The following is a 23,710-nucleotide window of genomic DNA, read 5'->3' as shown; positions in this document are numbered from 1 at the left end:
AACTGAAGCTGGTACAATTCAAAGAGCATATTTTCCTGTATGTTTTTCCTGCAATTCTATGCCGCTTAAGGACCCAAATGAATTCACAGTTCTGCATCCTTTACTGCAGACCTCGCTGCTTGGTTTGCAGAATAACCTTGGAAGTCAGGCCACAAGCTATGAATGACAGTGGCAGAATATCTCCCAGCATTCCACTGGTCACTACTGATGACAACAGAGGGAGCTTGTGTTGTGTGGAATGCCGCTTACCTCACAAGGGAGTAGGAACGTGACCCCTGGCTTCAGAAACCGTTCATCACCAGCCAGGATTGGATCTCTCGCTAGGCTCTCAGACAACACCCAATTTTAAGATGAAACCAACTAAGCAACTTGAACTGGAAAAAAGTTTTAAATCTACCCAGAGTATAGCGGAGACCAAGCCTAAGTTTAGGGGTGAGGCTTTTCCTTTCCAGTCTTCCTGTTCAGCCTGAGATACCTTTTACACAACTCATTGTCATGTAAAGGGGAAAGGGCTCCTAAGAAGCAAACTGGACAGGAGGCATGCCAGATGCCAATTTTTTTTCTAACAGGAACATAAGGAGGGAGGAGGCATCCAGATTATGTCAAAGAACATGTGCTATTTCTTAGTGCCATCTGCTGGCCACTTGCTGGCAATTCTTGAAAGGACTGTCTCTTTTAAATACTGTTTTAAAAGTAGCTTAGGATGGGTTTTTCATGGATTTCCCAAACGTTGTCATCTAATGGCCAGCAGGTGGCACTCAGATGATGTCCAAGCACAACCTCCTTCCAGATGATGTCCAAACACAACCTCCTTGGATGTCAGCTGGAAAACAATTGTCACCCTCTGTGCTCCTGTTAGAATAAATTGCGGTCTGGAAATGCCCAAAGAGTATTTCAATTATGTGTTTTTGAAATCTGCTAACTAGGCCACAGATTCACTCACCGTTAGAGCTCGGCCATTTTACAGGGTCATCCTCCCTGTCATTTATTTGGCCTACCTGCATAACGTTTTAGAAAAAAATCCTCTGTGGGATATTCTGTGAAAGAAAATCATGTAATGGAATAGAATTGGCCCTTCCTCCAGCATTCATCAGATTTTTTTAAAAAAATCACATTTGTCTGGTGTTGTGTGAACTTTTCCTCACAACATGGTAAAGAATAAATGATTAAAATGACCTTCTCCCATGGGTCTTGGAGATCGGCATGTTTCTAAAGGATGTTAGAAACCATCACCTTAAGATAAGCATTTAGTGCACTGCTAGGAAAACACAGATTTACAGCTCGGGCTCTTTTCTAAGACCATTCTGAGTCTCTGGCAGCCATGATGTTTAGTCAGCCCATTCTACCTTTCTCCTGTGTTGCCATAGACTTGAGCAGGGTATGTGAGATCAAACTTCTGCTGTTGAAAACTGAAGCCAGATCAGCTTTTTACACACCACCACAACTACTCAGGAAGCTCTTTGCTTGCAATGGCAGGATAAAAGCTGATGTACGCTCAACACACTGCTCAGCAATTGTGCCACTGTTGTATTTTTAAAGTGAAGCTTGGTGTGCACGAATGTAGCAGGTGACACTTTTCCTAGCAGAGAACAAAGGTAATAAAAAAATAATACAGGCTCTTCTCACGAGCGGTGAGAAGAGCCTCTAGGGGGTTTGCAAGGAGAGTGGGCTAAGCCCATTCTCCTCGCAGACGGTCTGCTCTGGGCGGCCACAGCGGCCACCCACACAACTGTCGGCTCCATGATGGGGACAGCGGGGTCTGGGAGGATCAGGGGCTGCGTGGCCCCTGGAAGCTCCAGTATGCCCTGCGCGAGTGTGCAGGGCATACTGGAGAGACCCACGAGCCAGGAGGCCGCTTTTAAGCCTCCCGGCTGGGGGTCTACCCATGAGTAGCTGCGGCGTGAAGCTGTACCGTGGCTACTTATGATTTTAAAAACTGGGTTTGTGTTGTACTCGCTCCACAAACCCAGTTTAATGGGAGGGGTAGTTAGGCGGGTTAACCGCCTGGAAGCGGCTCACACAGTCAGGCAAAATCTGGCTAGGCTCTCCTAGCCCGATTTTGCCTGATCATCAGAATAGCCTCATAATCTGCTTCATTTCTATGCATTTCAGTGTTAGAGAACTGCCTAGAGATTGATATTTGAGTAAGATAGAAATGTAATGAGAACTTGATTTCAAGATCAGTGACAGAGATTGATATTTGAGTATAGAAATGTAATGAAAAATTAAATACATAAAACACACGAGCGGGTGGCAACCCTGGAAAGGTAGTGAGAGCCAGTGTGGTGTAGTGGTTAGAGTGCTGGACTAGGACTGGGGAGACCCGGGTTCAAATCCCCATTCAGCCATAATACTAGCTGGGTGACTCTGGGCCAGTCACTTCTCTCTCAGCCTAACCTACTTCACAGGGTTGTTGTAAGGAGAAACTTAAGTATGTTGTACACCGCTCTGGGATCCTTGGAGGAAGAGCAGGATATAAATGTAGTAGTAGTAGTAGTAGTAGTAGTAGTAGTAGTAATAATGGGTGGCTTCCACTCAATCAGCAGCATGTGGTGAAACTGACTAAAAATTGTGGCTGCCATGGGCTGTGTGAGTTGTGAAAACAGGCCCTCAAATAATTATATCTTTCTTTTATTTTTAATGGTGTTATACAAATGTAGCCACCAAAGACCATCCAACTGTCTCTAAATGTCAGTATCCGAGTGCAGACACTGAAGGCATGCAAGTGAGATGTTGAGAAGTGCAGGAGAGAGTAAACATCATCACCTGGGAACTTTGCTGGGTGGGGGCGAGCACTTTGAATGGGAGAAGAAAAATTGGTTACCAGGAAAAGGGCCAAGCTCAGCTTGCCTCCTCCTGTTTCTCACACCACTGACAGAGCTACTTTTCATCGAAGAAAAAAAGCTGCCAGTGTGATGGCATGTCTCTGTGTGTGACGTGGTGTGTCTCAAACTGGAGACTCTTTTCAGCCTTACAGGATGCTTTCGACATCATCAGCCATCTCAAAGGAGATAACATCGATGCTGACCAGATGCGTTCCACCCTAAACAAAATGGGGGTGATTTTGAGTGAAAAGGAGTTCCGGGAACTGCTGCGGAAGGCAGGCATGACAAGTGAGTTTCTCCAGCTTCCTCTATTCTCTGCCTTGGTCTTTGGACTCAGGGGCATATATAGGGTGGGGCAGCCAGGGCACATGCCCCAGGCGCCACTTGAAGGGGGGAGCCATTTTTTAAAATTAAAAAAAATTAAAATGGCCACCAAAACCAAAATGGCCACCGCACATGCTCAAATAGCCTCTGTGAGGCCCTAGGCCATGCCAGGCCTTGCAGAGGCCACTTGAGCATGCGCGGTGGCCATTTATTTTTCAGCAGCTATTTTTAAAAAACAAATTTTATTTTTAAAAATGGCCACTGCACATGCTCAAATGGTCCCTGCAAAGCCCTAGAGGCCAGGGGGAAGGGCTAACCTTTGCAGTCCCCCCCCCATGGCCTTTAGGAAGCCCCCCAAAGGGGCTACTGGTTAAAAAAAATTAAAACAAATTAATATAAGTCACTGTACACATATTTAGTTTATAAATCAGGGCTTGTGAACACTGAGCTGAAGCTTATGAGCTAGGATTGTATTCATTTGCTCTTACTTTGCTTCTTGTGATAAGTGAGTTAAATGTGATGTCTTATTAATATGGCTATTAGCAATAGCAATAGCACTTACATTTATATACCGCTCTATAGCCAGAGCTCTCTAAGCGGTTTACAATGATGTAGCATATTAATGGTGAGTTTGTCTTTGAATCAGTGTGAAATCCTTAGTATTAAGGCCCACTGGGAGTTTCCTGCTCTCTTTCTCTCATTGTCTTTCTGAAATACTAGAATATATTCCAAGCAGTGGCACAGTTTACTCTGCATATCCTTTAATTATTTTCAGAGTATCTGGGAAAAGTCAAATTCTCCATTTATTTTTAAAATTTATGTAATAGTGATGCTGCAATGCATAGTAGAGAATTAGACAGGCACTTCTGTTTAGTTTTCCAAGTACACCTCCACATAGTATTTGGGTATTTCATGAGCCCCAGCATACTGACATTTCCCAGCATTTTTTGGTCTGGCTACGTCCACTGCTAAATAGTTTTTGAAATATTACAAGTTTGACTTGTATTTTTAAGCTGATATTATGATAAAGTTATCTGAAAGATGGGTGTCAGATGTTTGGACAGGGGGCGCAATTTCAGTGCTTGCCCTAGGCGCAATTTTCCCTAGATGCGCCTCTGTTTGGACTGCTTTGAGAAGTATGCGATGGCACTTCCATTTGTGTTTCATTCCCATCATGCACAGAGTTCTGGATTTCTGTTCTGCATTTTGTGTTTTTGCGTCCTGTTATGGAGGAGTTCTGAATTGGTAAACATTGGTGCACTGGATGTTTCTAGCTGTGGCTCTGCAGGCCTGAAGGACAAACCTCCTACAGTTGGAGCTCAATACCATCATCTCCAATATATCTGTATCAGTCAGTAACCATTATTGGCTTATGACTATTAGTCATTGCAAAACAGAAGTACTTTGCATATGCTTTGTGAATATATGAGATACTGTACAAGTATCCCTGTTCCCAGCATCCACTACCACCAATGGAAGTTAGGCCCTCCCAGAAATGTCTCAGAGATTCTTAGTCCCTTGAAAAAATGCTGGACCACCCCACATATCTTTGCTGCCTGTGGGTGGGGACAGCAAAAGTGGGGAAGCTGTTCTGATAATCCATAAGCAATATACAGATTAAAACACCAACCATTAAAGCAAATTGTAAAAATAAAAGTTACCTGGTCATACACAGGAGCACAGGAAGCTGCCTTATATTGAATCAGACCATTGGTCCATCTGTATTAGTATCGTTTACACTGAAAGGCAGCAGTTCTCCAAGGTTTCAGGCAGGAGTCTTTTCCAGCCCTACCTGGAGACTCCAGGGATTGAACCTGGAACCTTTTGCATGCAAAACAGATGAACTTCCATTGCTCTATGGCCCCATCCACTAAGGGGAGTATCTTAAAGCAGACAGTGTTCACATGTTCACCCATCCACATTCAAACCAAAGTGATCTTGCTAGCCAAAGGGGACAATTCATGCTTGCTACCGCAAGACTAGCTTTCCAGATTTGACCTGAAGCTTCTTTGGGCTGTGTGGAGGAATAGCTTTCTATCCCAATGCTTGCCACCACGTGTGGAGGAACAGCCCTCTATTCCTCCTAACCTTGTTACCGCTGCCACCAAGTAGACTTTTGTTGAAATTAAAATACCAGGGCTATCAACCAAATAGCTTATAGAACACAAGAACAGCCCTACTGGATCAGGTCCCAGGCCTATCTAGTCCAGCATCCTGTTTCACACAATGGCCCGCCAGATGCCTCTGTGACGCCAACAGGCAAGAGGTGAGGACATGCCCTCTCCCCCCTCTGTATGTTGCACATACCCAGCCTGCTATCACAATGAACATTTTGTTAGTCTGTAATAATAGAGTAGTACATTGCCCTCCAGAATTGTTGTCAGGTCAAGTGACTCAGAAGTATTTCTTTCCATCTCAAGCCTGAGAGGATCCATTCGGCTATACATTCCAACAAACAAGCACAAATAACTCATGCCTAAAATTTTACATTGCAGAAGACAGTATGGTGAACTTCAACAGTTTCATGTCAGTCTTGGGGAAAACACGTCGCCTTGCTGAATTTTCAAGTAAGTAGAAGTTGCTGCTCTGTGTAAGGCGTAGACTCCAACTGTCCCTATTTACCAAGGACAATCCCTATTTACCAAGGACAATCCCTGTTTTCTAGTACCTGACCCTTGTAAAATCACTATCCTAATCTTGTCCCGATGTCTGCGTTTTGGTGAAAGCCTTGTTAAAATGTTGTTTGTGTGAGTCACACATGAAAGTGTGTGGCTTAGTGTCCATGCACGCACATGGACACTAAGGCACTAAGCCATGCTTAGCCTGCCATTATAGATTGCATTTGTTTATAACATATTGTAGGGTATTCATGCTTTTATTTACAGCATATCTTTACCAAAATAATCACCTTCTTGGCATTCAAGTCAACTGATAACAGGCTTCTACAGAGTAAATGAATTCATGATAACAGCAGGCAGGGAAGAGCCTTCAGCAATGGACAGTATCCTGACTAGTTGTTCCATCAACAGAAGAAGTTCTGCTCACACTAGGACAATCTTCACTAGTCCCCCCTCTGTAGCTCCCTGTGGCTCTTGAATATATATCCCTGAAGGCTGGGAGAACTTAACAGCAACATTTTTATGAGGGTACAAATGGCAGCACAGGGAAAGAAGGATTGGCGAGAATCACCCCTCTCCTTTTGTGCAAGCAGAACATCTTCCACTCATGGAACTACTAATCAGAATACAGCCCAATGAGTAATAATGAAGGTGGTGTGGATCATGAAGTGACCCTTGCATACAAAGAGAGATTGATTGATTGATTGATTGATTGTTGGATTTATATACCACCTTTCATTAAAAACAATCTCAGGGCGGTTTACAAAAATTAAAAAACATACAATAAAATGACAATAAAAATATTAAGCTAAAAATATAAAAACAAACCAAATATAAAATCTATACAATACAAGCATAAAAAACTATAGACGGATAAAAACACACAGAAGCAGCAATAAAAACAATCATGTAAAAGCCTGGATAAAAAGTCAAGATTTAATAAGCTTTCTAAAAACTGATGGAGTCTGAGGAGTGAATGGCCACTGGGAGAGCATCCCAAAGTCTGGGGGCAGCAACAGAGAAGGTCCTGTCCCGAGTGCACAACAACCAAACCTCCCTCATTGTTGGCACCTGGAGCAGAGCCCCCGCAGATGACCTCGTCAAGCGGGCAGCAACCCTTGGGAGCAGGCAGTCCCTCAGATACCCCGGGCCCAAACCATTAAGGGCTTTAAAGGTCAAAACCAGCACCTTGAATTGGACCCGGAAACAAACTGGCAGCCAGGGCAACTCTTTCAGAATGGGTGTGATGCGGGCAGCTCCGGATAAAACCCTAGCTGCCGCGTTTTGCACTAGCTGCAGTTTCTGGATATTCTTCAAGGGCAGCCCCACATAGATAGTGTTACAATAATCCAGGCATGACGTGACTAAGGCATGGGTAACCGTTGCCAGATCTGCCTTCTCGAGAAAGGGACGCAGCTGACGCACTAGCCGAAGCCGACTCCTGGCCACCGCCTCCACCTGAGCTTCCAAAAGCAGAGCCGGGTCCAGTAGTACCCCCAAGCTGCGTACTTGCTCCTTCAAGGGGAGTGCAACCCCATCCAGAACCTGTAAAATCTCCTCGACCCGATTGGCTCTCCTACTGACCAACAGTACCTCCGTCTTGTCCGGATTCAATTTCAGTTTATTAGCCCACATCCAACCTATCACGGCCTCCAGCCCCCGATTCAGGACATCCACCACCTCCCTAGGATCAGATGACAAGGAGAGATAGAGCTGAGTGTCATCTGCATACTGCTGACAACTCAGTCCAAGTCCCCGGATGACCTCTCCCAGCGGTTTCATGGGGGACAAGACCGAACCCTGCGGGATCCCACAGGCCAACGGCCACGGAGCCGAGCAGTAGTCCCCCAGCACCACCTTCTGGACCCTCCCCTCAAGAAAGGACCGGAACCACTGCAACGCAGTACCTCCGATTCCCATACTCGAGAGGTGGCCCAGAAGAATACCATGGTCGATGGTACCAAATGCCTCCGAGAGGTCCAGCAGAACCAACAGGGACGCACTCCCCCTGTCTAGTTCCCGGCGTAGGTCATCCACTAGAGCAACCAAGGCAGTCCCAGTCCCATACCAGGGGCGGAAGCCAGATTGAAAAGGGTCCAGATAATCCGTATCATCCAAGACCCTCTGCAGCTGGGACGCCACCACACGCTCTATCACCTTGCCCAAAAAGGGGGGTGATAATAAGTATATCACTGCTTGCATTGCTGAGATGGCAGGAAGGTATGGTGGCTAGGTTTGATTGGGCCCTGGGACAAGAAGTAAAGATGGGCCCCTGCCTTCTGCCCCTGATCCCCCTGACTTCTCCTTCCTGTCAGTCAGGCTGAGGGAGGGGTGGGCAGAGCCTCAGCACTATCCAGCCAGTCAGGAGCTGTCATGCTCCTTGACACTCCTCCCCTTTTCCCTTCTGTAGAGAACTCATCTCCCTTGAAGCCAAGATGAATCTCCAGCAGCAATTCATCCTGTTGGGGAGGCAAGAGTGGGAGAGCAAAGAGCGAATTGTCACCCAGTTGGTTCCCCCCCTCCCACAGGGGCCAGGGACATTTGTCATCATTCCCCATCCCATTCAATTAAAGCTACACCCATGCAAAGGGCCTTTCCAGAAAAATCCTTGCCCCCACCCCCTGCAAAGAGCTAAGCTTGTACTAGCCCCAAACCAGGGCCAGTAGGGCTGTATAATATCCCCACATAATGGCTTGCATGCATTGTAGTTAAATCAGGGGAGATGTGTGCTCCAGCACTGGAGATGAGAAGTACATAGCTTTCAAAGAAACCCAATTTAGTTGAACAGTGGTCTGTATGAAAAGCCACTCCCTGCCCATGGTGCTCTTGGCCTTGCAGAGGAAGTGGGATTTCCCTCTTGGTGTTAATAGCAGCTTCGAGCGGGTGGCGGGGGGCATTCATTGAGACCAAGGGAAGGGTTAAATGCCCCCTTCCCACAAGCCACTGTTCCTATCCCAACCCCTTCTTGTGGCTGCTATTCAAGCGGGGGTGGAGACGCCGAGCCAAACGAACCATGTTTTTGGCAACATGCAGTAGAGCCCTGGTGGTGTAGGAAGTAAAGTGCAAGAGTCCGACCTCCGCGGCCTGACGTGTTCTGGCAGTTGGCCACCAGGAGGACATTCTGGGCCGGCCAGCTGCCAATGCAAGCTAGATTCTGAGGTTTTTCACATGGCCTCGCTGGGGAGGGAGTGACCTTGCTGGGCAGACTGCACGGAAGGTAGGAGCTCACCTGGCTTCCCTGGAAGATGAGCAGCCGCCATCCTCCCCTCCGCCACGCAGTGCACCCACGTGAGCAGTGGTGGGGCAGAGGGAGATGCTGGGAGCGGAAGGACTCCCCCCTCCCACATCCTAGGGTGCCCCGGGGCACGAGCGCGGCGGCTCCTCTAGTCAGAGCAGCGGCCGCGCTTGGCACGGCTGCTCCCCCCGCCCAGCTTGCTGCGGGAAATGGAGGCAGGCAGCGGGAAACCATTTAACCCAACGGCAATTGCCCAGACAATCACCGGCCGGGATTAAGCAAACCACAGGCTCTCTTAACCTCGGCTAAATGCCAGGTTAAAAAGTGGGGCTTGGCGCAGAGGCAGTGCTGGCAGTGACCTCGCTCCTGGTACTTCACATATGCAGCCTAAGCCAGGCTGGGTTGCCCTAGCCTGGGTTAGGCTAAGTGTGCGAATACCCTTTCTAAGTATCAGTGCATTGGGCCTTGGGGATGATGTTCTCAGAATAAAGGTCTAGAGTGACCAGGGGTCCCCAGCCTGCGGCCCTCCAGGTGTTGCTGAACTACAATTCCCTTCAGCCCCAGCTACAAATTATTGTGGATGGGGCTGATGGGAGTTGTAGTTCAGCAACATCTGGAAGGCCACAAGTTGGGGACCCCTGCTCTAGACTGAATTGCAGCTGACTCTGTTTTAAGATCCCAGGTGTATGTGTTTGCAGCTCTGAAAGATGCCATTCAAGCCATGGAGAAGATTGAATCAGATAAGGTGATGCTGCATGAACTCCCTTACTTTATGAGAAACATGGGAATCCATCTGTCTGACCAAGAGTTCCAGGATGTCCTGAAACAGGTCCCCGTGGACGGTGAGTACATGAAACATCTTCTCATCCATACCAGTGAACTCATTCACCCAGTAGTCAAGCAAGCACTGCGAGCAAAAGGCCTCCTCTGTCTTTGCTGCACAGCCTTCAGACACATCTCACAAGACGCATCAAGGAAAGATTAATCTCTTGTTTGCTTTGCTTTTGCATTGAAAGAGTCCACTTTGGCATTTTTTTTCTGCTTCAATTTGGCCCGTGGTAAAATCCCTCCCCGCAGTTACACACCATGGCCTTCAGTTGTGGAGGGAGCATGCAGTCAGGGTGTACCTATTGTAGAATCCAAGGGAAGGAGTTGTGGTATGCAAGGACAAGGCAGTGGAGTTGAATCAGAAACGTTAACAGCAGGGGCGTAGCTATAATTGAGCGAAAGGGTTCAAAGAACACGGGCCCCCAGCTCCTGAGGGCCCTCCAGCTCCATCCCTCCCTATTTTCTTCATTTCTCCCTCACTCTGGGGGGCCGCCCGAGAGAGGGATCAACACGGGCCCCCTCTCCCCTAGCTACGCCCCTGAAATTTAACCGTTTAATGAAAAAGATATTATGCACAGAGAGGCAAGTGCAGTCTGCCTTCATTGCTCTTGCCGTTGTTTGTTTGTTAGCCCCGCCTCAACTGCAGGAGGAGTGAGGAGTGGAGGAGCGAGGAGTGGAGGAGCGAGGACGCCAGCAGCCGCCGTCCAGCTCGCCACCGCCAGCTTCTGCCACCCCAGCTAAGCCCCCAGTGTCAGATGCACCTGGGGGCATGGCCACATGAGCAAATGGGACCATGTGCCCCATTTGCAAGTAAACTTCAGCCAGTGCTGTGTTCGCAGCACAGCATGGAGCACTTCTCCCTGTTCGCAAAAGCAGAGAGACACATTCCCGGTCAGGCTGGGGTGCGCGGCTCCGTTTGCTAATGTGGCCACCCCCCCCCCCATGTGCATGATGTCAGACACAGGGGGGAGTGGCTGGGGCACCAGGCGCAGCCCCTGAGCACGGCAGCCTGGGTTCTTGAACCCTCCCACGCAATGGTGGCTCACTGGAATAAAAGTAACTAAAGCCTCAATGAAAAACTGGTCTGGATCAAAGAATGAATTAACTAAAAACTGGCCTGGATCAAGGAATGAATGGATTAGCCACACCTATTATCATCACTGCCTTACCCTGAACCCCTCTTTGTTCTCTTACATGGGTTACAAAGGTGACATTTGTGCTCTTAATATGCATTTTAAAAATTATTCTTGATTGCAGGTAGTGGAAAGATAGTTGTGAAAGACTTCATGAAAATTCTCACCAACAAACCATATTTCTCAGAGTTGTCAGGTAAGTAAGCTGGTTAGCTAGGTGGGGCAAGAGAGACTCTTTGGCACTGCTGAGACTATCTGAGCTGGGTTGTCTTTATTCAGTTCACCTGGGTGTGAGTCATTGTTATTGTTACTGTTTTACTGTTACACCGTCATCTGAAGTGGCACAGCGGGGAAATGCTTGACTAACAAGCAGAAAGTTACCGGTTCGAATCCCCGCTGGTACTACATTGGGCAGCAGCAATATAGGAAGATGCGGAGAGGCATCATCTCATACTGCGTGGGAGGAGGCAATGGTAACACCCTCCTGTATTCTACCAAAGAAAACCACAGGGCTCTGTGGGTGGCAGAAGTTGAAATCGGCACACTTTACTTTACTTTACTATTACACCACGTGGTGTAGTGGTTAGACTGTTGGACTTAGGGAGGCTTGGCTTCAAATCTCTGAATGGGATTGGGTGGGCTGCATTTAGTGCCCATACAAATAAATAATACTCACCCACAAACACAAAGGCATGATGACAGTAGTGCCCAGCCTGCCATTACACATGCTTCAGCTGGTAAGGTCTGATGTCATATTATATGACAATTATGTTATGCTCCTCTCTTGAATTAAAATACCCTCTTTTGATTTAAATCAGTGCAGGACAGGCTATTGCTGAGTAAATGGATCCATTGTAGAGCAGGCAGAAAATGACCTCTTCTGCAATGTATAGCAGTGGGGCGGGAGTGAAGAAATCACAAAGGAGATCTTTGGTGTCAACATGACACTAAGAATGCCTCTACTGTGAAATGTTAGAGGACACATATAACTCCTGAGAGCATTCCCCTGTGTCTCCAGTTTTATGGGCTGCATCTGGGTTATATATTACTTCCTGTCAGCCTCTGCTTTCCAAATTTCATTGTTGTTTATTTCAAAGACATACAGCACAGAGAAATGAAAACAAATATGGAAAAAACCACAACATAAACTCAAATAATCCTTTCAAAAACATTGTTAAATTGCCACCTGCTCACTTTTTGAAGTGCTCACTTCTCTCAGTGAAGATTAGATGGTGGTTTTATTTTATATTATTTGTGGTGTTTCTGGCCCAATAAACTACACTGTATAAGGACGGCATGCATGACTGCCACTGACCCCTGTCACTTCTCTCTCTCTCTGGTTAGACAAGAAAACTCCAGGATGGGGCAAGTTGGTAATCTGTATTGTCTTCTTTCCAAATGGTGAGGATGGGGCCATGGCTTAGTGGGAGAGCACCTTCTTTGCATTAAAAAGGTCTCCGGTTCAATCCCTGACTCCTCTTGTTAGGGCTGAGAAAGACCCGGTCTAGGACCCTGGAGAACTGCTGCTAGCAGGGGTGGAGCTAGGTAAGGAAGTAGTTTGTCTCAGAGAAGATGGGATATCCAGTCTTAAGCCATGAACAATCATGGCTCCCACTCTATGAGAATTACCATTCTTTGAGATGACAAGAAGCCTCAACCCCAGTTTCCAGAGTTCTTTGGAGAAGCCATGACATTTTTGTAACCATTTCCAAATTAGTTTAAACATGTAACGTAGTTGCAAATAGCATGTTGGATTACGTAAGTGTCTCCCTAACTCCTGATCAGGGGCGTAACTATAATAGGGCACGGGGAGACAGTTGTCAGGGGGCCCATTGCCTTGCCCCCCCCCAGAGGCAAGTCACATGACTGACTCCCCCAGCCGCACACTCACCCGGGCCTCCTTCAGTTATATTCATCCAAAATTGATGTGAGTGTTAAGACCTGGAGCTACCAGAACAGCATGTCTTTCTCTAGTACCATTAAATGACTTGCATCTTGCATCATCCACAATTTACAAAACTTTTAAAAAAATAATTTAGGATGATGTTCTATTGTGGCACATGGGATATATATATATATATATATATATATATATATATATATATATATATATATATACACATACACATACACACACATACACACACACACACACACTAGCCGACCCCGCACAGAGCATCTGTGTGCTCTTTGGGGCCAGCAGTTACCTCTCCCCCCACCCCACCTTCTGCCCCAGTCTCCACTTCCAGGCCCAGCTGCCTCTCCTCCCCACCGCCACTTCTGCTCCCCCTCACTTTCTCCCCCCCCCCACTCTGGGGCCTTGCTTCCGTGGCTGGGCTGGGCCTGCCGCTGCCTCCGGCCTCTGCAGCCAGGCCTGCCGCTGCTGCGGTTTCTTTACTTCATGAGCTGAGTTTCAGTGAGCCATTTCAAAATCTTGCCTCTGGGCCCACTCCAGCCTTGCTACGCCCCTGCTCCTGATAGCTTATTTCTTTTCCTGAATCTGAGGTACACTTCACACTTGTGGCTGCATAGATTAACTTTTCCTGAGTAGTCATGCCTGTGTTGTGCCTAGACACAGCTGGCAAGTTCTCTTCTCGTGCAGAGACAGCTCACAAGCTCTTCTAAGAACAGGTCATTCTGCTGGATCTCTGCTTCCAGAGGGATTGGATGATCCAGTCACACTAAATGCTTAGATATGATGGAAGAACATATGAAACTGCTGTACACTGAGTCAGATCATTGGTCCATCTAGCTTTGTACTGTCTACACTGATTGGCAGCAGCTCTCCATGATTTTCAGACAGGGGTCTTTCCCAGCCCAACCTGAAGATGCCAGTGACGGAACCTGGAACCTTCTCTGTATGCTCTCAAACATGGGAGTATACTGAGCTTTGGTTCCATACTCACGGAGGAGGCTGGGCCAGGCCAAAGCAACTTTCTGTGTAGATGATTGCTTTGGTCTTATACTGGAGCCTGTAATTATCCAATTTAGTTCTCTCATGGCACACTAGTTGGCCCAAACACATAGTTTGAGAAATATTGGATTAGATGATACTTCACTTTGCCATTTCAGGAGGAATCTTGAGCAGCGGGGCTGAGGACTCCATTTTTAATGTTTCTTCCAGGGAGCCAATATGACAGTTGCTATTTCTCACGAGCAAAGCTCAACTTTGCTCGTGAGAAATAAAAGCTCTTATTTGTTTGTTATCTCTCTTTGTAAACCACCCTGAGCCATTTTTGGAAGGGCGGTATAGAAATCAAATTAATAATAACAACAACAACAACAACAACAACTTTGTTTTGTCCCTCAGTGGTGAAGGACACCATTCAAGCAGTCAGCTATATCGAAAAAGACAAAGTGTTCCTGCAGGACCTCAGACCCACCCTCAGGAAGATGGGCATTCGTTTAAACACACAGGAGTATGAGGAGCTACTGAAGACTGTCTCAGTGGATAGTGAGTATTAATGAGAGAAACTCTTGGGAGGCTGAGGCCTCTGTCCTGTCTTTTCGACCCCTTACTGTTACCTAGGCGCTTTCCAGATTAGACCCTGCAACGGAGTCACGGGGAATCTTTGAAGTGTGTTTCCACACTTCCTGTGTTGTGACACCGCAGTCTCTGCGCTGACAGCAGGGTGCTGTTCACATTTCACATTTTTCTTGTTTCGGATAAAATGTTGTATGTAGAGAGGAGAGCTGGTCTTGTGGTAGCAAGCATGACTTGTCCCCTTGGCTAAGCAGGGTCTGCCCTGGCTGCATATGAATGGGAGACCTGATGTGTGAGCACTGCAAGATATTCCCCTCAGGGGATGGGGTTGCTCTGGGAAGAGGAAGAGCACCTGCATGCTTGCTTGCAGAAGGTTCCAGGTTCCCTCCCTGGCATCTCTAAGATAGGGCTGAGAGAGACTCCTGCCTGCAACCTTGGAGAAGCCGCTGCCAGTCTGTGAAGACAATATTGAGCTAGATAGACTAATGGTTTGGCTCCATATATGGCAGCTTCCTATGTTCCTATGTCTGTCCAGCGTAAAAAGGTTGCTGTTTTGGGGGGTTGTTTGTTTTCGTGAGACTGTTCCCCCTGCTGGGCACTTTGCTATTTAAGTTTTGAATGCAATTTGCCTGAACGGAAGCATTTTGCTGCTGTTGAGCGGCTGATCTGGAAAGCGCCCTGGAAGTTTTTCACATGGGGCTTTTAAAACTCTTTAATTCACATCTCCTCTGGAGTGGGGGGGGTGCATTCACATATCGGCCAGAGTTACCCCGAAGTCCCTGCGAGTTATTGGGGAGCAGTTACACACAATCCAGGTTTTTCACTGCGCATTAGAGTGTAGCCCAATTTATATCCAGGGTAAAAAAATTCCTCTATTTGCGTCGGTTTTTTGGGACAGCTTTGAGTTTGCAGCAAAACCTCCCAGTAAACTTGCAGTACAACCTGCTGTGTGTAAAAGTCCCAGGCAACAGGGAGAGATGACCACAAGTTTCCTCAATCTTAAACAAGGTGCACATGCGAGTGAGTCTTAAATAGGAAAAGAAACTGGTGGGACCTGCTCACTTCATGCCATCACTGAATATAATCTCTTTTCATGTTTCAGGAGAAGGGAAGGTTGATATTGGGCAAGTCATACAGAAGGTAGCTAGAACACAACGTTTCTCAGAAATGGAAGGTAAGTAGTTGGGGTAAGGCCGTAACATACTCTGGTGGGAAGAGTGAGAGTAGGAGAGAGAGAGAAATCTCGTGATGAATAAATCAAATCCAGATATTTTTCCAATACTAGAAGCAAAATAAGACTGGCCAGTTCCACACTAGCTGCTTAGCCCAGAATCGCTGCCTTTAATTCACTCTAATTCACTCACTTTTTACAGCAAGGTCAGATGACATTATTGCAAACTGAATGTATACCAGTATTTTCTGAACTCTCATAGTTCAGACTTGATTTACAGCAACTTTTCTGTCTTGGACCAGAACTGAAGTGCTAGCCTGTCCAGTGTGGCAAAGCACTGTCCATTTGCCTGCTGCTGGAGAAATGGTTTGTAAAACCCCAGCACTGGTACCCCCAAATTAGCACAGGGGACGAGAGAGGCAGGCAGTGACTGGGAAGGAGGAGATTCAGGGCAGAGCAGCGGAGAAGCATGCCTGAAACTGAGGGAAGGTCAGGCTGCTGTTTCCCCAGTGGTTAGAGACTTGGGGTGTGGCAACAGGAAGTGCACCTGTCACAGGGAGAGCAGTGAGAGGGAAGGTCAGACTGGGCACAGAAGTGAAGAACTACATTCTGGAATTAGACAGGAGAAGGGAGGAGAGTTGGCCATGTGGTAGCAAGCATCAATTGTCCCCTTTGCTAAGCAGGGTCCACTGTGGTTTACATTTGAATGGAAGACTACATGTGAGCAGTGTAAGATATTCCCCTCAGGGGATGGAGCCGCTCTGGGAAGACCACCTGCATGCTTGCATGGAGAAGGTTCCAAGTTCTCTCCCTGGCGGCATCCCCAAGATAGGACTGAGAGAGACTCTTGCCTGCAACCTTGGAGAAGCCACTGCCAGCCTATGTAGGCAATGCTGAGCTAGATGGACCTATGGTCTGACTCGGTATAAGGCGGTTCCCTATGTTCCTATGTAAGGAAGATCAGCAGGGCTTCTGCTGCCACCCCCAATGCTTTCGCTACAGTCCTTACTGAAGCCCTGCAGCAGAGGGCGAGACCACCTGCTTCCCAGATGGCCACCAGGGTGAGAGACTGGTGTGGATTGTGTGTTGCTGCTGCTGCTGCTGTTGAACACCTGCCTGCAGGAGAGGGAGAGGGAGAAGGCGAGACCACCTGCCAGTCCCCTGCCTGACCTGTGGGACTGTGGCCTTTGGCAGTGGCTGGACGCTGCTTGTGGTGGGGTCGCCACTTTGGCGGAGCCACTTCGGGAGACAGCGAGAGTGAGGGTCAAGCCTCTTGGGCCAGGTATTTGTATATGGGTGGGTATTTAATAGTTGGTATTCTGTTTTAATTAGTCCTGGGTGGGAATCTTTTAGAATGTGTCTGGGCTTACCTGGAGATGAGGAGACAGGGGCCGTGTCCACTGGCTGTGGGGCGGCAATTCTGGTGGTGGTGGGAAACAGAAGAAGTAATGTTGGCAGGTCAGCGGACCATTACAGGAGAAGGGGACTTAGAAATCTAATAGCTACCATCCATGATTTGATTCTGGATGAAGGTGCCGACCTGGTATGTATTACAGATACCTGGTTGGGGGAGGCTGGGAGCCCAGTGTGGTCCCAGCTTCTCCCTCCAGGGTACTCTGTTGAGGAGCGGGTGAGAGACTGTGGGTGGGAAGGTGGAGTGGCTGTGGTCTATAAGACCAATATCTCCCTTACCAGGATCCCTGTTGAGGTGTCGGACCATATCGAATGTGTGTACTTAAGTTTAGGGACCAGAGATAGACTGGGACTTCTATTAGTGTACTGATCACTCCGCTGCTCAACAGAGTCCCTAACCGAGCTGACGGACTTGGTCTCGGATTTGGTGGTGCTGGGAGACTTCAGTGTTCATTTTGGGACCAATCTGTCCGGGGCAGCTCAGGAGTTCAAAGCGGCCATGACAACTATGGGCCTATCCAAAGGGTCTTGGAACTGACGCACATTGCTGGTCACATGCTTGATTTGGTCTTTCACTCTGATCAGGGTGGTGTTCCGTGGGTGGGGACTCCTGTGATTTCCCCATTGTCATGGATGGACCATCATCTGGTTAAGGCTGGACTCAAAGTCACACCCCACCTTCGCAGGGGCAGGGGACATATTAGGGTGGTCTGCCCGAGAAGGTTATTGGATACAATAGGGTTTCAAGACGCCTTGGAAGGATTTAGTGTTGGCTCTGCCAGTGATCCTGTTGGTGCCCTGGTGGAGAATTGGAACAGCAAACACACCGGGAGAGTAGACATGATTGCTCCTAAGCATCCTCTCCGACCTGCTTCAAAACTGGCCCCTTGGTAGACAGAAGAACTACAGGGGCTGAAGTGGTGAGGTAGATGACTGGAGTGTAAGTAGAGAAAGATTCAGCTTGAATCCAACAGATTGCAACATAGAGCTCATTTGAAGACCTATGCTCAGGCAATACGTGCAGCAAAGAAATGATTCTTTTCTGCCTGTATTGCATCCACAAGTTCACGTCCAGCAGAGTTGTCCAGGGTTGTGAGAGGGCTAGTATGTGCCCCTCCTCCCTTGAATCAGAATTTGGAACCATCCATTACCCGCTGTGATGTGTTTAATGAATTCTTTGTGGGGAAAATCTCTCATATTCTGGCCAACTTAGATTCCATCTCCACAATTACTTCAGTGTCTGATGTGGAGGTGTCCAGTGACTCCTCTTATGTGGTTAGCTTGTATCAGTTCCAGTTTGTTACTCCTGAGGATGTGGACAAGCTGATTGGAACGGTGCAGCCTACCACTTGTCCTCTTGACCCTTGCCCAACATGGCTTATACTAACTGGCAGTGGGGTTGTTGTAGAAGGCTTGGTAGGGTTTATAAGTGCGTCTCTGAGGGAAGGTAGGATGCCTCTGTGTCTTAAGGAGGCAATTATTAGACTGCTTCTGAAGAAGCCTACCTTGGATCCCTCAAAGCTGAGTAACTACAGGCCTGTCTCCAACCTAAATGCCTGCCTGGAGTCGGTGATGGGCTGGATGAGGGATAACAAACTGAGACTGAATCCAGATAAGATGGAAGTACTCATTGTGCAGGGTCGAAACCCAAGAGACGATTTTGATCTGCCTGTTCTGAATGGGATCACACTTCCCGGAAGGAACAGGTACGCAATCTAGGGGTGCTTCTGGATTTAAACCTTTCCCTGGTGTCCCAGGTTGAGGCAGTGGCCAGAGGTGCCTTCTATCAGCTTCGGTGATATGCCAGCTGCGTCCATTTCTTGAGGTGAACAACCTCAAAACAGTGGTACATCTGCTGGTAACCTCCAGACTGGATTACTGCAATGCGCTCTATGTGGGGCTGCCCTTGTATGTAGTCCGGAAACTACAGTTGGTCCAGAATGCGGCAGCCAGGCTGGTCTCTGGGTCATCTAGGAGAGACCATATTACTCCCGTATCGAAAGAGCTACACTGGCTGCTGATATGTTTCTGGGCAAAATACAAGCTGATGGTTATAACCTGGGTATTTAAGAGAACGTCTTCTTCGTCATGAACCCCACCATCCACTGAGATCATCAGGGGAGGTCCGTCTGCATTTGCCACTGCCTTGTCTGGTGGCTACTCAGGGATGGGCCTTCTCTATTGCTTTGGAATGCGCTCCTTAGTGAAATAAGAGCCTCCCCATCTCTGACAGCTTTTACAAAGTCTCTAAAGACGCATCTGTTCACCCAGGCTTTTAATTAATATTGTTTTAATGGTTTTAATGTTGTTTTAAAATATTGTTTTAAAAATTTTTAATTGTTGTGTTTTAAATTTCTTGGTTTTGTTTTTAACTAATGTTTTACTTTCTGTTTTTATTTTGTTGTAAACCGCCCAGAGATGAAAGTTTTGGGCGGTATAAAAAATATGTTGAATGAATGAATAAATAAATAAATAAATAAATCACTTTTCCTCTGCCATGGGGATGGGAATTGTGAGATGTTTATGAAGACAAAGTGTATGTTAAGTGCCATGTGGATCCACAATAACCATTTATCTTCCACCGAAGAGTGGAAGAGCAATGCTTCAGCTGTATTAAAGAATCCTAGAGTGCAACTTGGCTGGGACTGCAAAATAACAGGTTTGATGTTTGTTTTGTATCATGTGCACTTTGATGAGCATGGGACTACCGCAATCTTTCTTGTGTTGGTCACACTCTCATCAGGACTGCAGATGGGGCAATTGCAGACAGTACCAATTTAGCTGGTTGGGTGTGCTGTTATCCCACACTGCATCATTCCTGATTCTAGTGTGAGGAAGGAATTTCTGCTTAATTCAGACAGACCATTGACCCCAAGGTTGTTGTTGTTGTTGTTGTTGTTTAAAAAGCAAGTTGCTAGCCCGTATGGCTGTATGGGAAATGCCTGCTGAAATCTCAGAAATCAGAGGGATTTCTGAATAAAATTTTCAGCAGGTGGGGGTGCTAGTATCCTTAACTCTCTCAGCACCAGCAAAACAGAATATTTTCTGCCACACAAGAGACCTGCAAAGATTGTCTTGTGGTAGCAAGCATGACTTGTCCCCTTAGCTAAGCAGGATCCACCCTGGTTGCATATGAATGGGAGACTAGAAGTGTGAGCACTGTAAGATATTCCCCTCAGGGGATGAAGCCACTCTGGGAAGAGCAGACGGTTTCAAGTTCCCTCCCTGGCTTCTCCAAGATAGGGCTGAGAGAGAGAGTCCTGCCTGCAACCTTGGAGAAGCTGCTGCCTGTCTGTGAAGACAATATCGAGCTAGATAGACCAATAGTCTGACTCAGTATATGGAAGTTTCCTATGTTCCTATGTTGCATCATTTATACAGGCTGAAGAATTATTCCCGCCCCCCCGCCCCCCATAATGCAAATATGATTTGCCTGGATGCAGAATTTAATTTTGGGAGGCATAAAGAGCTCTGACGGTAGCTACTGGCACAGGGATGAGAGGAGGTGGAAAGGCTTGTTTGAGAGTGAAATTTTATGTAAGTTTAATCTCATGTGTTTTTCCTCCTTGTAGTTCTGAACAATGCTATCAAGGTCTTTAGTCAGGTCACGGATGACCAATTGAAGCTTTCAGATGTGGAGACCTACCTCAGCAGCATTGGGGTCCATTTAAACAAGGCAGAACTAGCACAAGCTACAAGATCTCTGAAGGTTTCTTGTGAGTATTTGCTCCCACATATTTCAGGAGTAAACACATCCAGATTCATGGGTTCAAACTCTGTGAAGGGAAGGTAAAGGTTCCCCTCTGGTAAAGGTTTTGCTGTTGCCTCTGAGAGCCATTTCATACGTGGAAAATTCATACAAAGGGGGGGGGATACAGGGCTGCATGCTTTAATCAGCTAACTTGGGCTCAACTTTAGTTGGTGAAACTACAAGTTAAGGGCCCTGTGTTCATTTTGAGGTTGCTTTGGTTCTTGTGTGTTACTGTAAAAAGAAATTATAAATATGAAACACAGTGATTCTTGCAACTTTAAGAGTGAGCAGTAGGCAGCTTTTGCTTATTAGGTTTATCTCACATGTCTGTCCTGACTGAAAAGAGGACTGCCTGGAACATAAACTCCTGCAGAGATGCGAAAGGCAGCCTCCTCTGAGTCAAGTAAGTCTGCTGCATTTTTATTTTTATTTTTTGGTCAGGAATGATTGAATAATCCAATCACACTTGATGCAGCGATGTGGCAGAATTACCTGTCCCCAATAGAGGCTGATCGAAAGGAGGCAATTGAATCACACAGGAACACATTGGGCAGCCTTCTCTGTGGGTTGGTCCCATGGGCTCAGTTTGGGAAGGACAGTGCTTTGGAATGTTGAAAATGTTTTGCATGCATTGTTTTATTTTATTGAGAAACAAATGTGTATGCCACCTTTTCAATCATAGGCTCTCGGGGTAGCTTACATAATAAACATATTAAACAAAAGTCAACAATATAAAAGCAAAATAAATGTATACAAATGCTAATCGCAAAACACACACACCCCAGATCAGTAAAAGCAAAGAATAAGAACAAATAAAACTAGCAGGAATAAAAGCAGCAGATTAAAACCAGCTAGTTGACATGCTGCTGCTGACAGCTAAACTCTGCTAACTGGTAGAGACACCTTGGTACTCTCTAGAGGTGCAAATCCCCCCAAATGCATTTGAGAAATTCCCTACCTCATTTTACTGAACTCTTACCTCCCCAATAAGTCTTATCTCTCCTAAGAGTGTCTTTCTCCCCAGCCTCCCCCAAATTACGTGAAAGTTGCTCCTCATGTATGCCCTCTGTCTGTATTCCTGGTGCTCCTTTATAGTTAGCATGGAGAGGACAATCATCCCTATTCTTCTCAACATAGTGGTGGTGGCTGAGGAAAGGGGCACGTTCTTCTCTCACATATTGTTATCATCTGGAAGAGTCCCCAGGCTGTCCTCTCAGAAAATGGGTTGGATTTTTTGACACTGCTGGATCACTAATTTGGGTCACATGATGATTACCCAACTCTTCTTTTCTTTTCTAGTTGATGGGTCTGTAGATATCCATGAACTGATGTCTGCTGTTAAGTCAACCAGGAAGTTCTCAAATTATGCAGGTAGGATCTGAGGTGCAAGAAAAGAAATCTGCATGAAAGATTCTCTGAAAGCTCTCTAACTATAACCTAGTTCTCACCTCAGGCTGCAAGTGGTACAGCCCAAACACAGGTTTATTACCACCACGGTAAAAGCCTAAGCCTATCTGTCAGTATGGTCATCAAATATCTCAGCTTTTCTTTCTTAACAAGCGGGTTAACCTAGGTGCAGTAAATGTTGTCCCACAGAGTCACTGGCTGACATCTCAAGTAATCCTGCATGCACACGATATTTATTTATTTATTTATTTATTTAGTACATTTCTATACCACCCCATACAAAAAAGTCCCTGGGCGGTTCACGGTCTATAGAGGAAGGACCATTTTCAATTATCTGGCAGTGGCAGTTGCAGGGAGGATGGGGAGACGAGGAGGGGAGAGTTCCCCCTGTTACCCTCCATCGGCTCTGAGGATGGGAGGCAGCGAGCTCCGTCCAGCTCTGCTCCCTCCTCCCAAGTGATGACCGCTTGCCTCTCTGCTAGTGCTGCTGCCACACAGCAGCATGCTTTTAAAATAAAAAAAACAGTGTGCAAAGGGGGGACTTTCTCCTAGCATCCACCACCATCACAACAGGGGGCCTCCGAAGCCCTTCAGGTCTGGGCTCCAAAATGACCTGGGTGCGCCACTGTGAATGGGTCAGGAACCACGTTTGCTTCACACACACACCAGGACCACTTGCTCACTGGGAACATCCATTCCCAACTTCTGGACTTGGTAGTGATCACGTGGACCTGCCCTATATTTGTTGGGTAACTGGACTGAGCAGCAAATGATACTTCTGGCCTTGAGACTGTTGCCTGGAGAATAAAGTGGCCTCTAAGAATACAGGAGTTATCTAGCCCTGCTCTAAAACAACAGAGGCATGTGTGTGCAGGCCTTCCAAGGCCAAAAGGTGGAGCTTCTATGTACTTTCTGGCTCACCATGTTTCCAGTCCCTTCCCGGCATATGCAATTACTCCTAACTCATTCTGTGGGCCCATTTCCTTTATCAGCCCAAAGCAGGGGAGTGATGGGAGGATCATCATTATATCCAATGGAAGTCCCTTTTACACACATGGGGTGTGGCATTACCCATGATTCCCTGCAGGGTAGGTTTTGCCAAAGCAAGTGGACTGTCATGTTGTCTCAGAGTAAGAACCTTTTCTCTTGGCTTGATTAAGTAAGGCTGCAAACATTATTGTTGTTAGAATATTTATATACATTTTTTAACAAGAAGTTCTTAAAGTGGTTTACATAGCAAAGAAATGAAACAGTGGTTCCCTGTCCCCTCTGCAGCTGTGCACGATGTTGTCCATGCCCTCAAGGTAATCAAAGAACACAAGGGTACAGAGCTAACACATAAAAGGAGCAGCCTGCACTTCTTTGGCGTGCACTTTGCCAACCAGGTGATCACGCAGGTACTGAAGTCAGTAAAGATGTCTGGTAAGTAGCCACGTTAGAAGGAAGTGGCTAGCCATACTTCAATCTTAGTGACTCTACAGAAAATGGTGTTGAGTATTTCCATAAAAACATGGTTGTGAT

The 23,710-nt window shown here is 46.8% G+C and overlaps 1 protein-coding gene across 2 annotated transcripts in view; it reads left to right on the top strand.

Moving 5' to 3' along the window:
• The first annotated feature begins 299 nt into the window (after positions 1-299).
• LOC128330249 (uncharacterized) overlaps positions 300-23,710 on the top strand; it is a 172,126-nt gene continuing 148,715 nt past the window's right edge. For both annotated transcript variants that reach the window (XM_053262784.1, XM_053262783.1), the window contains exons 1-10: positions 300-432; positions 2,970-3,113; positions 5,645-5,716; positions 9,701-9,844; positions 11,088-11,159; positions 14,274-14,417; positions 15,550-15,621; positions 20,604-20,747; positions 22,082-22,153; positions 23,465-23,611. In XM_053262784.1, the coding sequence (XP_053118759.1) occupies positions 351-432; positions 2,970-3,113; positions 5,645-5,716; positions 9,701-9,844; positions 11,088-11,159; positions 14,274-14,417; positions 15,550-15,621; positions 20,604-20,747; positions 22,082-22,153; positions 23,465-23,611 (1,093 nt within the window). In that variant the 5' untranslated portion in view covers positions 300-350. The remainder of the gene's footprint in view (positions 433-2,969; positions 3,114-5,644; positions 5,717-9,700; positions 9,845-11,087; positions 11,160-14,273; positions 14,418-15,549; positions 15,622-20,603; positions 20,748-22,081; positions 22,154-23,464; positions 23,612-23,710) is intronic.

This window comes from Hemicordylus capensis, chromosome 6 (genome assembly GCF_027244095.1).
Source record: "Hemicordylus capensis ecotype Gifberg chromosome 6, rHemCap1.1.pri, whole genome shotgun sequence".
NCBI lineage: Eukaryota > Metazoa > Chordata > Lepidosauria > Squamata > Cordylidae > Hemicordylus > Hemicordylus capensis.
Note: the sequence above shows the minus strand (reverse complement) of the source record. Positions and strands in the feature narration are given on the sequence as shown.